This window comes from Eurosta solidaginis, chromosome 3 (assembly GCF_040869045.1).
Source record: "Eurosta solidaginis isolate ZX-2024a chromosome 3, ASM4086904v1, whole genome shotgun sequence".
Taxonomy (NCBI): Eukaryota; Metazoa; Arthropoda; class Insecta; order Diptera; family Tephritidae; genus Eurosta; species Eurosta solidaginis.
The window spans coordinates 130,322,191-130,336,005 of record NC_090321.1 but is presented as its reverse complement, the minus strand read 5'-3'; the positions used below and the strand labels follow the sequence as shown (position 1 = coordinate 130,336,005).

Genomic DNA, 13,815 nt, shown 5'->3' with positions numbered 1-13,815 from the left:
CGACCATTTTGAACATCCACGTCGATGGCACTACGCTACCAACTGTCCTACGCCCCAAAATCTTGGGTGTGACGTTTGATCAGGATCTACATTTTGGTGAGCACGCAGCCGCAATTGTTCCGAGAATACATAGCCGTAATAAAATCCTCAAATCCCTCGCTGGCAGTACTTTGGGAAAAGATAAAAAACGCTCATGACCACATACAAAGCAATTAGCCAGCCGATTACGTGCTACGCGTCACCCATATGGTCGCCAAGCCTAAAAATCACCCACTGGAAGAAACTACAGGCCTGCCAAAATACTGCTCTCAGAATCGCCACGGGCTGTCTTCTTATGTCCCCAGAACACCATCTGCATAATGAGGCGAGAATACTCCCCATCAGGGAGAGAAATGAGATGCTGACCAAACAGTTCCTGTTGAATACCCAGAAACCTGGGCATCCCAACAGACACCTGATTGATGAACCAGCACCGCCTAGGGGCTTAAGGAGTAATCTCCGTAAGCATTTTGAGGAAATACGGCACCTGAGAACCCAGCCGTATGAAGTGAAAAAATACATGCAGGTCCTTGGTGAACTCCATAAACAGGCGTCGGACCTTTATGCCGGGAATTGCCCGGTGAATACAGTGCTTAACGAAAATTATCCAAAACTCGTGGAAGAGGAACGCATACTCCCCAGGGAAACGCGTGTCACTCTTGCTCAACTGTAACAGGTTAAACTCTTACCTATCCAGAATCAACCCCGACATACAAAATGTATGCCCCGCTTGCAATGTGTCCCCACATGACACCAACCATCTCTTTAATTGTAATGTGGAACCAACGCCTCTAACACCCCTTTCCTTATGGTCCACCCCTGTTGAAACGGCAAGTTTCCTTGGACTCCCGTTAGAGGATATTGATGACAATTTGTGATCGGTCGCGGCTATTAGGTGGGGCGAGCATTGCTACAACAACAACAACAAGGCACATGTTGCATAGCTTATTGTTAACTATGAAATTTCTACGACTCAGCGTATTCAATACCTGGCACTTTCTGCACTCCGCAATTTGATACCCAGGAAGTTTGCAAAATTTCCAGGTCCTTTGCGTAGCTGTATAGAATGTGGGTGCTCGTTGTGGCTGCTTTTGATTGCTCCATTTAGTCGACTTTTTGTCTCGTATGGCTTCTAGAGCTTGATTCTGTTGTTCCAGAAAACGAAAAACATCATCTAGGTTTTGAATATCCCTAGTTTTCTTCACATTCTGCTCGTATAACCGGAGACTTTCATTGTCCAGTTTTCGAACAATTATTCGAGCTATGATTGCCTGTTCGTCGCCTAAGTTCAAATTGAGCCCTTTAAGAGCATAGGTACATTCCTTGGTAATATCCAACAGCTGCTTCATGCTTGCTGCACTTTGCTCATTTGCTGTTGGCTGATCAAGAAGTCTATCCACTTGTGTTGTGAATTGCAGCCTTCTGTTCTCATACCTTTCGTGGAGTATTTTCCAAGCGGCTTCGTAGTTACATTCGGTTACTTGTAAATGCTGAATTAATCTCCCAGCTTCTCCCGCTAGTGATGATTTAAGTCTGAATATTTTTTCTACCTCAGTAAAGTGCTTCCAATTATGCAGTAAACCTTGGAAAAGATCGCAAAATGATGACCATTGCTTCATATCGCCATAAAATAACGGAATTTTAATTTCCTGTAATTTCATTGTAGATGACGCAGATTGGGTCGGCATACACCTTTTTAACTTATCAGTTAATTTTTCTAGATTTATGGAATATTTTTCTCTGAGGTCCTCCATTTTTTTCTCTATCGAGTTTTTATTAATGGTTTTAAATGGATACTTCGAGCTTCAGAAAAAGCTTCTTCTTCGTACTCAAATCATATTTGAAGCTTAGTTTTGAGCTCTCTTATTTCTTCGACCTAAAGCAAATTACTCTGTTTAATTTCTTTTACGGTCTTTTCGACTTTTTCTCTTCGACGTTTAAATCTTATTTCTACCTCAGCACTATTATCTAGTCGTATAGACCCGGCTTTTAGTTGATTGCCACTTGTTGCTGGTAAGCCACCTGCTGCCGTTATACCATCTGCTGCTGTTGAGCCACCTGTCGTTGTTAGTTCTTCGGCTACACTTTGCTCTCTTAACTGCTGAATGGATTTTTCCAGAAGCTGAATAACATGCTCGTAAATTTTTTTTTTAATAATTTTTGGGTGATTGGCATCGAATTCTGTCTTAATTGATTGAATATGTTTAATATATTCTAAACATGACGCTTTTCTTAATTTTCCGCTGCGATTTTTTCGTCTTCCGCTGCAGTAAGATCGCCCAACTCCTTTTGCCTTTTCAGTAGGCTTGTCATGATGATTGCTTACATTGAAAAAATCTTTTTTTTTCACTAAACTCGTTGTTTAAGCCACGAGCACACTTACACTTAAGAGTTTTTTCCAGGGACCGTGACCCGAAAAAAATGTATTTTGCCGTATGTTGTTATCAGGTATCCCTGGTTCTTTCTTTTTCCAAGTTTTTTTTTACACCGAGTTTTTTTTTTTACTTCTCGTTGTTTAGCCACGAACCGCTTTGATTTTATCTTTTTTTTATTAAACAAAATCAGTTTCTTTTTTTTTTGTAAATGCGGGCAGTCTTCGCTACTCCGGCTTACATTTAATAATTAGTTCTACCACAAAATCAGTTTTGCTTTTAACACTTTTTTTTTAAACACTTCTCGCTGTATAGCCACGAGAACGCTAGGATTTTTTCACAAAGAAAATCAGTTTTGTTTTCAACACTTTTTTTTTTAAACCACTTCTCGCTGTGTAGCCACGACAACGCTTGGATTTTTTCAGAAAGAAATTCAGTTTTGTTTTAAACACTTTTTTGTTTTTTAACACTTCTCGCTTATAGCCACGAGAACGCTTGTATTTTTTGACAAAAAAATCAGTTTTGTTTTAATATAAATGCGGTCTAGTTAATTTTCTTAATTAATGCGGACAGTTTTTGCTGCTCCGGCTTACATAAATAGTCTTCGCTAAGTAATGCCCTTTTCTTCAGAGCTCTTTCTTTAGGCTCGATTGACCAAATGTTTAAGCTGTAAATTCCTGTCCCTTACCGCTGGTGAGGGGCAACAAGAATGTTATAACTTAAAAAGGAAAAGATGCTTTCCAATGAGAGTTCAAATGAATTCTGTTTTATTGAAATATTTACAACAGTTTATATACAAATTTTACAAGCTATGTTCCTAATCTAAATGTTTATGTTTGTGTGTATATTTATTTTTAATGTGTACATTAGATACCAACGCGTTCTAAGTGCCTTAAATTTAATGTGTCTCATGCAACTCCAATTTATCCTAATCAGCAATAATCTTTGCTTGAGGCCACTGTTGACTAATGCACGCCCATACTCCTTTTTAAACAAATAAAATTTCGTTGCTGTTTGTATGCGTTGGTGTCTTGGGTTATTTTTATATTTTTATGCGTTTTCAGATAAGCAATTTCGAATATTTTATGAAAAACAATCACATTGTTACGCTTATCTTTTATTTCGACATTTAAGTGGACTGTAGATATTTATAGGTTTTTACGTATGGATTTACATATTCATATATATGCACAAATTTATGTTATATTTCTAGTTTCTTATCGCCATAGTAATCTTGTTGGTCCAGATTACATGTTCATATATTTATGAACAGTAGTGTAGCGGAGAGAGACCAGGCGTTTATTTAGACCAGGGATGCATCTTAACGTTAAGCTAATCGTTTACCAAAAATTTCCACCGTTTCTGTTGAAACACTTCGAAATATTATCGATAAAGAAATTATCAAGATAAATTGTATCTCGTTTTTAACCGAAATGAAAAGCTTTCGTTAACGTTAAAAACGTTAACAAAAACGTGATACTTTATGTTTGCCATGGTGAAGCCGTAAGGTTGTAACAGCGAGCGGACATATACACACAAACTCCATGTAATTTGTTTGTGTAATTCATTGGTGGTAATGTCAAAAATACTCTGAGAAATGTTCGTACTGTCAAAATTCATGAGAAAAGTTGCAATCAGCTTGGCTAATGCTTTCACCTTTAATGACTCCGCCATCAATCAACTTTGCCAGCATAGTTTGAAATTAATAATCAACATAAACAATTTGATTTCGTTTTGATAGGGCAGAAAACGAAACAAAATCATTTCGTTAAGTTGATGTTCTTAACGTTAATAAACGAAACGAAATGACTTTGTTACGTTTATTAACGATAATTATCGTAACGAAATGATATCGGTTCGTTGGTTAAGCATGCCTGATTTAGACATACATATACATAATCAATTAAAAACCCCCCAACTAAGAACCGAAGGAAAAGTTTGCTGAATATGTATATCTATGTATATGCAAATGTACGGCTTAGAATTACCTACGCATATGTATGTATGCACCCATCAAAGTTTGAGATACATTTGAGAATCAGTCCATTTCTCACATGTCATATTTTAGTTTTCAAATGCATTTAAAATAACCGTTGCTAGCATTCTCAAGCTAAAAGACACATTTTTAATATGGAATTGTTCTTTATTTTCAAATTGAGAATTTTTGGATTCTCAAACGGGAATAAGGCGGAACGAAATGGAATCCACTGTTGTGCTACTTTCGGTAGCAAATTTATTATTTGCCTCACTTAACTTTTAACTCGTTTAGATTTGTGCATAATGTAGTACAATATCACTTAATATTATTAAAATGTATAAATACTTCCTTATTTTTTCACTTTATCTCCAAGTTCACGTAATAAAATCGCTTGTTTACATTTCCAGCTAAAATATGCAAATTAGAGATCGACGAATTATCAACGGCACTATCGACGACACTGTCGGTAGCACTGCTGTAAAATAAGCATGTTGTACTATGTTTTATTTGTTTTTTGGGTTTCATGAACACTTCTTATAATTTAGACACATTGGCGCAAAAAGTATTCTCATTATTATTATTACCGAAAATATTCCAGAATGGAACGAAATGCAAATATATCTCAAACCATTTTCAAATTGAAGACCAAAATTTGAGAAAAAGTTGAGAGAATATTTAGCTTCAAATGATTAATAATGCTGAATATAAAACTGAGAATTAAGGTTTTCTCAAACATTTGAGAGAAAAAGTATGTCTCAAATTATTCTCAAGTTGAAGATCGACGTTTGAGAAAAAGTCGAGAAAGATTTTGTTTCAAATGATAAATAATGTTGAATATCAAAGTGAGAATCAGTGTTTTTCTACGTTTGAGATTTTTGTTTTCAGTGTTTGTTGGGTATGTGTGGTCGTGGGGGTTTGGTCAGTAGCAGTAGTTAGGTCAGTCATTAGCAGGTAGAATAACACGTGTATATGTATGTACACTAGGCTGGAGCGTCAACATATGGAAACAATTTTTTTTCAAGTTTCAGAGTTCTAATAGGGGGGTGCCTTATAATAACAAAAAAATACCCTCTTTTTTATTGAAATCGGTCAATGTCTTCTGCCTCCGCAGTACCTTCAAAATTTATAAGAACGCTAAAATATATATGGTGAAATATTCAAATAATATATAACACTACTCGACAAAAAAATCTCTCCAAGAATGAAAGTACATTTTCATAATGTAAAATCATCTCCTGATTCCGAATATCACATCCAGTTATTCATATATGTATGTAATATTTAATTTGTTTATTTATTAAGGTATTATTCTGAGAATGAATATTGAAGTTTTAAAAAGATTTTAAAAATTGCATAAACTATTTGGCTTGAAAATACTTTTTTGTTTCGAACTTAGGCATCAATTTCCGCCATTCCAACTTGGCTTTTATTCCACCTAATCGTAACTTTCTTGAACACTGATAAACGGCAGATTCGGTCGTTATCTTCACAGCTCTCTCAATAGCTTGAGTATGACAAGAAAGCTTTAAAAACAATGGTTTGTTCTCACCACCAGATTCTATAATGCCATGAATTTCTGCGTCTGATAAATTTTTCAAAAGTGGAGGCTCAGTTAAGTTTTCCTACGAGAATGAGACGCGAACCAACATTAAACAAACTTTTTTTAAAAATGACTATTTGCACTTCTTCAAAGAATTCCACTATTGTTTATCTCGCCTACTATTTTTTAGTGTTAATACTCTGCAAAAAGTGTTTTAGGAAACATCATACCCTTTTAACGAATGCAAAAATATAATTTCTTGGGTAAAAACAGAAAATTTTTGATTGAAGACTTTCAATATAGCAGGGCGTATAAAGTCAAGGGCGCATCGTAATGCTGTACTAGTACGCTTAAAATTTTCATAATTAAATTTACTACAACATAGATTGGGCTAATTTTTTTTCGTCCATAGACTTTTTCTGATTTTAAAGTGGTTGAATCTGAAATTTAAAAAAAAAATCGTTATTTTTTGAAAAGTTTTTTGAACGTTTTTTAGCATAGTGGCCAAGCTACTGAAGATATTTATAGAGTTAAAGGCAAAAAATGTTTATGGGAATTAGTATAATGTATAATTCAACAATTTAAATCGAAAAAATAAAAAATTCAAATTGTTTACGTACCTATATGAAGTAGTGTTTTGCAAAATCGGGAACTTTCATATTTTCACCGCTGCGGAGGCAGTTATTCTAATCCGAATTGGACGAAATTTTGCCAGACGTAATTTAAGCCCAAAAGGCACCAGATTTTCACTATTACATTGCAGTCTGATGAAAAAAAAAATTTCGCTCCACCCTAATGTACACATAAGCAAGAAAGAATGGTCAGCTAGTGGAAGTATGAACTAAAAAATAAACATAATACCCACAATAACAGTAAAAGTAGGTGGGATTTTTATTTCATATCACCCCTTGCACAGTTTCTTGAATTTACATACTTATGTACATATATATAGAGATACCCACATGCACTTGTATATGAATCTGCAAGAATATAACAGGTGCATATGTTAGAATATGCTTATATGCACAATTGGGTATTTATGCTACAGCGTTTAACGCGTTCAAGGACAATCAAAATTTTAAGGAGCGGCAAAAACAGACAGGCAGTCGTTTTTGAAACTAGTCACTAGTTCCACTATAATTTTGGTACGTTTAACCTTAGAACCGTGTTGTGCACTCAGTGCCCATATTAGGTTTTGATGTTGAATTACTGGGGACCGGGAAGTCCTATTAAATTTCTTTTTAGCAGACTGATAAATTGTAGATTTCTTTATGGTGTTTTAAGATTCAGGTGTATAAGTGTTAAAATAAAATAGTAACGGTATTTCATATGGTTGGTTCTCTGTACGTGAATTGGGGCACTCAGTGCCCATAATATTCCTTCATATATTTTGTATGGAAACATATACATTTTTAACGGATTTTGGAGGATATTCTGCATTTTTATTCGTTCTGCCTAAAAGTTTCAAGTGAACAGTTTGATTACATATTTTATAAAAATTTTGTTTGAAATGAGTGAACAATTAGCAGTTTATTTGGCAAACCTACGCTGTGAATTGACTGAAGAAGAGGAGGAAAATTTTGCAAATTATTTCCAGTAGCACGAAAACGATGATGATGATGGTGGAAACGACCCTACATTTGAAGGCGATGATGAACCAATACCCAGCGACCAGTCTGACTTTGGAGACGAAAATGCACCGCCCATTCCAGATCCACGTTTTGAAGAATATGACCACGAGGAAGCACCGCTAAATATGCATCCCGCTGAAAACGTACCCTTTTCAAGTTCAGCTATTGCGAGAAACCGTGGAGAAAAATATTGTGGCCAAGGAAGGAACGACCGAACTGTATGGTGGTCAATGCCAAGTCAAACGGAAGAACGGCGAACAGAACTGGCATTGGAAATGCGCAGACAATCAACGTCCATATGCACGGAAAGACTTGAGTCAAAAAAAGACGCATTCATACGTGTTTTCCCAGTGTCTCTTGTTGAAGGTATTGCTCTTGATACGAATAGGTAAGCTAAAAGAGTAATTGAAGCCAATATGCGTCAAGCAGTTCCCAAAAAATTAAGATATTGGCAGGACACGAATGTTGATGAAATATATGCTTTTATTGCAATAATTTTATACACCGGTGCTGAAAAAGCAAACCTAGTTCAATCCAAGGATCTTTTCACAAAATGAACATGCCCTTTTATAGAGTAGTGATGTCATTGTATCGATTTGAGCAATTGTGCCGCTTTTTACGCTTTGACGATTCCAGGACTCGCGCTGAGAGATTACGGCACGATAAGTTGGCGCCTATTCGTCATGTATGGACATTATTCTTGGAGAATTTGACGACGCCCTACATTCCATGTAAAGAATTGACAATTGATGAGCAGTTACTTTCAACAAGAAACCCATGCAGTTTCCGCCAATATATTCCATCTAAGCCTGGAAAATATGGCATAAAAATATTTTGGCTTGTTGACGCAAAAACCAATTATCCCCTTTCAGGTGAGGTATATTTGGGTTCACAGCCTAATGAACAGAGGTCTACTGGCATCGCGCGCAGTCTCGTAATGCGACTCAGTAATCGCTATTTGGATAAGGGTGTAAATATCACGATGGACAACTTTTTCACAAGCTACGACTTGGCAGAGGAATTGCTTGCACGGAATACGACCTTGGTGGGCAAAATAAGAGGAAATAAGCCCCAATTGCCAAAGCTTTTTACATCTTCTGAAGAAGCAAAAAAAAGGGGTTTATTTGAATCAGTGTTTTGCTTTTCAAATTCAATACAATTGGTAAGCTTTACATCACATTCAAAGAAAAACGTCCTACTACTTTCAACAGCCCATGCCAGTGAAGAAGTGAATCCTGTGACAAAAAAACCACAAGTCATACATGACTATAATGAGCATAAAGGAGGAGTCGATACTTTTGACAAAATGCTACGCGGATTCACATGCAAAAGAAAAACAAACCGCTGGCCCAAGGCATTATTTTATAATATGCTGGACGTTGCTGCACTTGCTGTACTCAGGCTTTTTGAGCATAGTAACCCTACATGGAACATCCATAAGTCTGAAAAGCGCAAAATATTTTTGAAAGACTTGGCTATGGAGCTAGCACAGAAACAATTGTACAATCGATGGAAAACAAAAATTAATTCTGCAACTAAAATTGCAATGGATTTGATAGATTTTAAAATAGTTCCGTCAGTATCGAGATCGCGTCCAACAGTACAGGTAAGTTTTCCTAGCTTATATAATTTCAAAATAATTTCATTATTTTCCTTTCCCAGGTAAACACTTTCAAACGACAGTGTGGAACCTGCAGAACTGCTAAAGTCGACAACAAAACAACGGCAGTTTGCGACCATTGTCTTACTCCGACCTGCACCAAACACTATTTAAGGACTTGCGAAAAGTGTTACTTCGAAAAATACAATGCCGATGATGATACGGACTCAGATATTGGTGAAGACGAGTTCAATATTCCAACAACGCCAACAGCAAATCACAACGCATCAAAAAGACAGCAGAGAACTTCACCCATTTGAGAGATCCAAAACTTAAGTTTTATAAGATTTTTACTTTTATATATTAAAAAATATCTGTTTATAACAAAATAAATATGTTTCATTGAATTATATAAATAAATAAACGAAATATTGGCTTTTTCATAAAAAAACCTTAAAAAAGCTTAAATTTTTATACAAAATACATTACTGGGCACTAAGTGCCCAAGACACGAGATTAGGTTGTATGGCCATGTCACGGTTCTAAGGTTAAAATGGATTGATTCAAACTTTATTTTAGGAAATTTTTTTCCAAACTTTTCAATTAAGTTAACATTGACCTTAAATAACTTTTGAATCATCAGACTTCGCAACAAATTTTGACACTGACATGTAAATATATGTTTTAATGGTGACCAATTAGATGGCAGCCGCCGTGGTGTGATGTTAGCGTGCTCCGGCATCCACACCGAAGATTCTGGGTTTACGCCCCGGGAAAAGCAACATCAAAATTTCAGAAACAAGTTTTTTCAATTAGAAGAAAATTTTTCTAAGCGGGGTCGCCCCTCGGCAGTGTTGGGCAAGCACTTCGAGTGTATTTCTGCCATGAAAAGCTCTCAGTGAAAACTCATTTGGCTTGCAGATGCCGTTCGGAGTCGGCATAAAACAAGTAGGTCCTGTCCCGCCAATTTGTAGGAAAAATTAAAAGGAGCACGACGCAAATTGGAAGAGAAGCTCGGCCTAAAATCTCTTCGGAGGTTATCGCGCCTTACATTTATTTATTTTACTTATTATTTAAATTGTAAAATTAATTAGATGTTTATACAAACCAAAAGATATCAAAGCAAAATTTTTCCAATACAACTTACATAGGAAAAATCCCTACCATATAAATCTTTTAAAACACATGAAAATTTACACACTTGCTTCAGTAAAGTGGTTAGCGACCCCTATATTTCTAGCTTAAGACCCAAGCACAACTTTGGTCACGTAAATATAACTAAATAAATGAATATTAACAAAGCAACTCCAAACAAACAAAAATATATGCACATATGCTTCTATACACACATAAATATATGTACATCTACATACATGTGCAAATTAAGGTTGTTGCCTGTGGCTCAACCTTTTTGAAAAATACTTATTTTAAGGCCAGGAGGCTGAGTTTCCCTGCAAAAATCGTTGGATCGTGTGGTCCACTGGAGTACTTACCATTATACTCCACTGTAATGCAGCAATGGACCAACTCATGTTTCTACAAGAACATATTGTAAACATATCATTGCTCGTTTTTAACGATTGTAATCACTACACGATGTTTATTGGACTGTGGGTACTCCATGGATTACTTTGATGTAATGCGGAGCTGGCGTATATGGTCCAGTCCTAGGACATCGCAATGTTAATTGGACCATATTTTTTGTATGAATTGTGCTTAATTTTGAAGCACTCGCTTTGTCCATAGCGAGTACTTCGTACATGCATGCATGTAGTACTCGCGATTTTTGCAGGGTTGTTCAATATGTTGACGGTTACTCAAAAACTAAAACTTTATTTGCAATTTACTCTTATTTATAGGATTGTAACACTTGCTTACATTGTATTTCATCATATTGTGAAATACAGTGGCCTTGAAATAAATATATCAATTTCTTTTGGATGGAAAATTCCATAAAGACTCTAGTTAAGATACATGTGAATAGATGCGCCAGTATTTGATCAAGTAAATAAAGCAGGATACTTTTTATTCTTAAAATAACAAATATGAATCATAAAAAAGTTGTTGGGTAGCTTGAATCATTGATTCAAAATCAAATTTTTACCATTTGCAGCTACAATAACAAAGAGGCGAATCGTCCCGGATTCAGGTAAATTATTTATTTTGTTCAAAATGACATTATAAGTCATTTGCTGTAATTCCGAATTTACGTTTTGCTTTTTAATTTTACCTAATTTCTGTAACTTTCCGCACAGGTAAATTAACAAAATTATGCAGAAAGCCAATAAAATATACAAAAAAATTTGATGTCTTTTGATATCTTCATTTCGATTATTTTAAAGATTTATATTTTCAAATTTTAGTTGTTCATTAGTTGATTAAATATATTCCAAAATTTCCAAATTATTTACATTATTATGTTTTAAATAATTCCATATTTTTGTTTCAACATTAACTTAAGTTTTGTTATTAATTATTTTTTGCTTTTCGAAAGTAATTAAATATGTTACTGTTAAATTTTGATTGTGAACATAAATTTCTCCTGAAACTAAAATAACTCCCTGCTTAATTATTTCAATTTTGTTATTTCGTTCTTTATTTTTTTTACATTTTCCTTCTTTTTATACTCAGCTGAGCAGAGCTCACAGAGTATATTAACTTTGTTCGCATAACGGTAATCCGTAACGGCATAAACTAATCGAGAGAGATATAGACTTCTATATATCAAAATGATCTGGGCGAAAAAAGAAATTCATTTAGCCATGTCCGTACGTCCGTCCGTCCGTAGACACGATAACTTGAGTAAATTTTGAGGCATCTTCTGGGTACTCATCTCAATGAACGAAATCGGACCATAACCACACCCATTTTTTCGATATCGAAAATATCGAAAAACCGAAAAAGTGCGATAATTCATTACCAAAGACGGCTAAAGCTATGAAACTTGTTAGGTGGATTGACCTTATCACGCAAAATAGAAAATTAGTAAAAGTTTGGACAATGGGCGTGGCGCTGCCCACGTTTAAAAGAAGGTAATTTCAAAGTTTTGCAAGCTGTAATTTGGCAGTCTTTGAAGATATTATGATGAAATTTTAGCAAAAAATTGAATATATTTACAGTATATAAGTAAATTATATCAACATTCAACTCCAATAATGATATGGTGCAACAAAATACAAAAATAAAAGACAATTTCAAATTGGGCGTGAATCCACCCTTTTTCATTTAATTTGTCTAGAATACTTTTAATGCCATAAGTCGAACAAAAATTTACCAGTCCTTGTGAAATTTTGTAAGGGCATAGATTTTTTGACGCTAACTGTTATCTGTGAAAATGGACGAAATCGGTTGAAACCACGCCCAGTTTTTATACACAGCCGTCCGTCTGTCCTTCCGCTCGGTCGTTAATACGATAACCTGAGCAAAAATCGATATATCTTTACTAAACTTAGTTCACGTACTTATTTGAACTCACTTTATCTTCGTATAAAAAATGGCCGAAATCCGGCTATGACCACACCCACTTTTTCGATATCGAAAATTACGAAAAATTAAAAAAATGCCACAATTTTATACCAAATATGAAAAAAGAGATGAAACATGGTAATTGGATTGGTGTATTGACGCAAAATATAACTTTAGAAAAAACTTTGTAAAATGGGTGTGACACCTACCATATTAAGTAGGAGAAAATGAAAAAGTTCTGCAGGGCGAAATCAAACGCCCTTGGAATATTGGCAGGAATACTGTTCGTGGTACTACATATATAAATAAATTAGCGGTACCCGAGAGATGATGTTCTGGGTCACCCTGGTCCAAATTTTGGCGATATCTCGAAAACGCCTTCACATATAAAACTAAGGGCCACTCCCTTTTAAAACCCTCATTAATACCTTTAATTTGATGCCCATATCGTACAAACACATTCTAGAGCCTCCCCATGTCCACCTTTATGGCGATATCTCGAAAAGGTGTCCACTTAAAGCACTAAGGCCCACTCCCTTTTAAAATACTCATTAACACCTTTCATTTGATACCCATATCGTACAAACACATTCTAGAGTCTCCCCTTATAACTAAGGCTAACTCCCCTTTAAAATACTCATTAGCACCTTTCATTTGATACACATATCTTACAACCACAATCTAGAGTCACCCCTGGTCCACGTTTATGGCGATGTCTCAAAAAGGCGTCCACGTATAGAACTAAGGCCCACTAGGTTTTAAATAATCATTAACACCTTTCAATTGATACCCATATGTACAAACACATTCCAGAGTCACTCCTGGTCCACCTTTATCGCGATATCTCGAAAAGGCGTCCACCTATAGAAGGTCCACTCCCTTTAAAAATACTCATTAACACCTTTCATTTGATACACATATCGTACAAACACATCTTAAAGTCACCCCTGGTCCACCTTTATGGCGATATCTCGAAAAGGCGTCCACCTATAGCACTAAGGCACACTCTATTTTTGAAAATACTCATTAACACATTTCATTTGATACCCATATCGTACAAACACATTCTAGTGTCACCTCTGGTCCACCTTTATGGCGATATCTCGAAAAGGCGTCCACCTATAGAACTAAGGCTCACTCCCTTTTAAAATACTCATTAGCACCTTTCATTTGATACCCATATCGTACAA

At 35.6% G+C, this 13,815-nt stretch overlaps 2 protein-coding genes across 10 annotated transcripts in view; both read left to right on the top strand.

Annotated features, from left to right (window-relative positions):
• The window catches only part of LOC137244275 (synaptic vesicle 2-related protein), a 2,198,928-nt gene that overhangs the window by 355,657 nt on the left and 1,829,456 nt on the right, over window positions 1-13,815 (top strand). For 8 of the 9 annotated variants that reach the window (XR_010950874.1, XM_067773028.1, XM_067773020.1 and 5 more), the window contains one exon: window positions 11,274-11,309. The exons of the other annotated variant lie outside the window; for it this stretch is intronic. Coding sequence is in view for 7 of the 8 variants with exons in the window: in XM_067773028.1 (XP_067629129.1) it covers window positions 11,274-11,309 (36 nt within the window). In the remaining variant the exon portion in view is untranslated. The remainder of the gene's footprint in view (window positions 1-11,273; window positions 11,310-13,815) is intronic. 9 annotated transcript variants of the gene reach the window in all.
• Window positions 8,867-9,480, top strand: LOC137246641 (uncharacterized). The gene is made up of 2 exons (XM_067777683.1): window positions 8,867-9,166; window positions 9,223-9,480. Exons 1-2 carry the CDS (start codon window positions 8,867-8,869, stop codon window positions 9,478-9,480), a joined length of 558 nt encoding a protein of 185 aa, XP_067633784.1.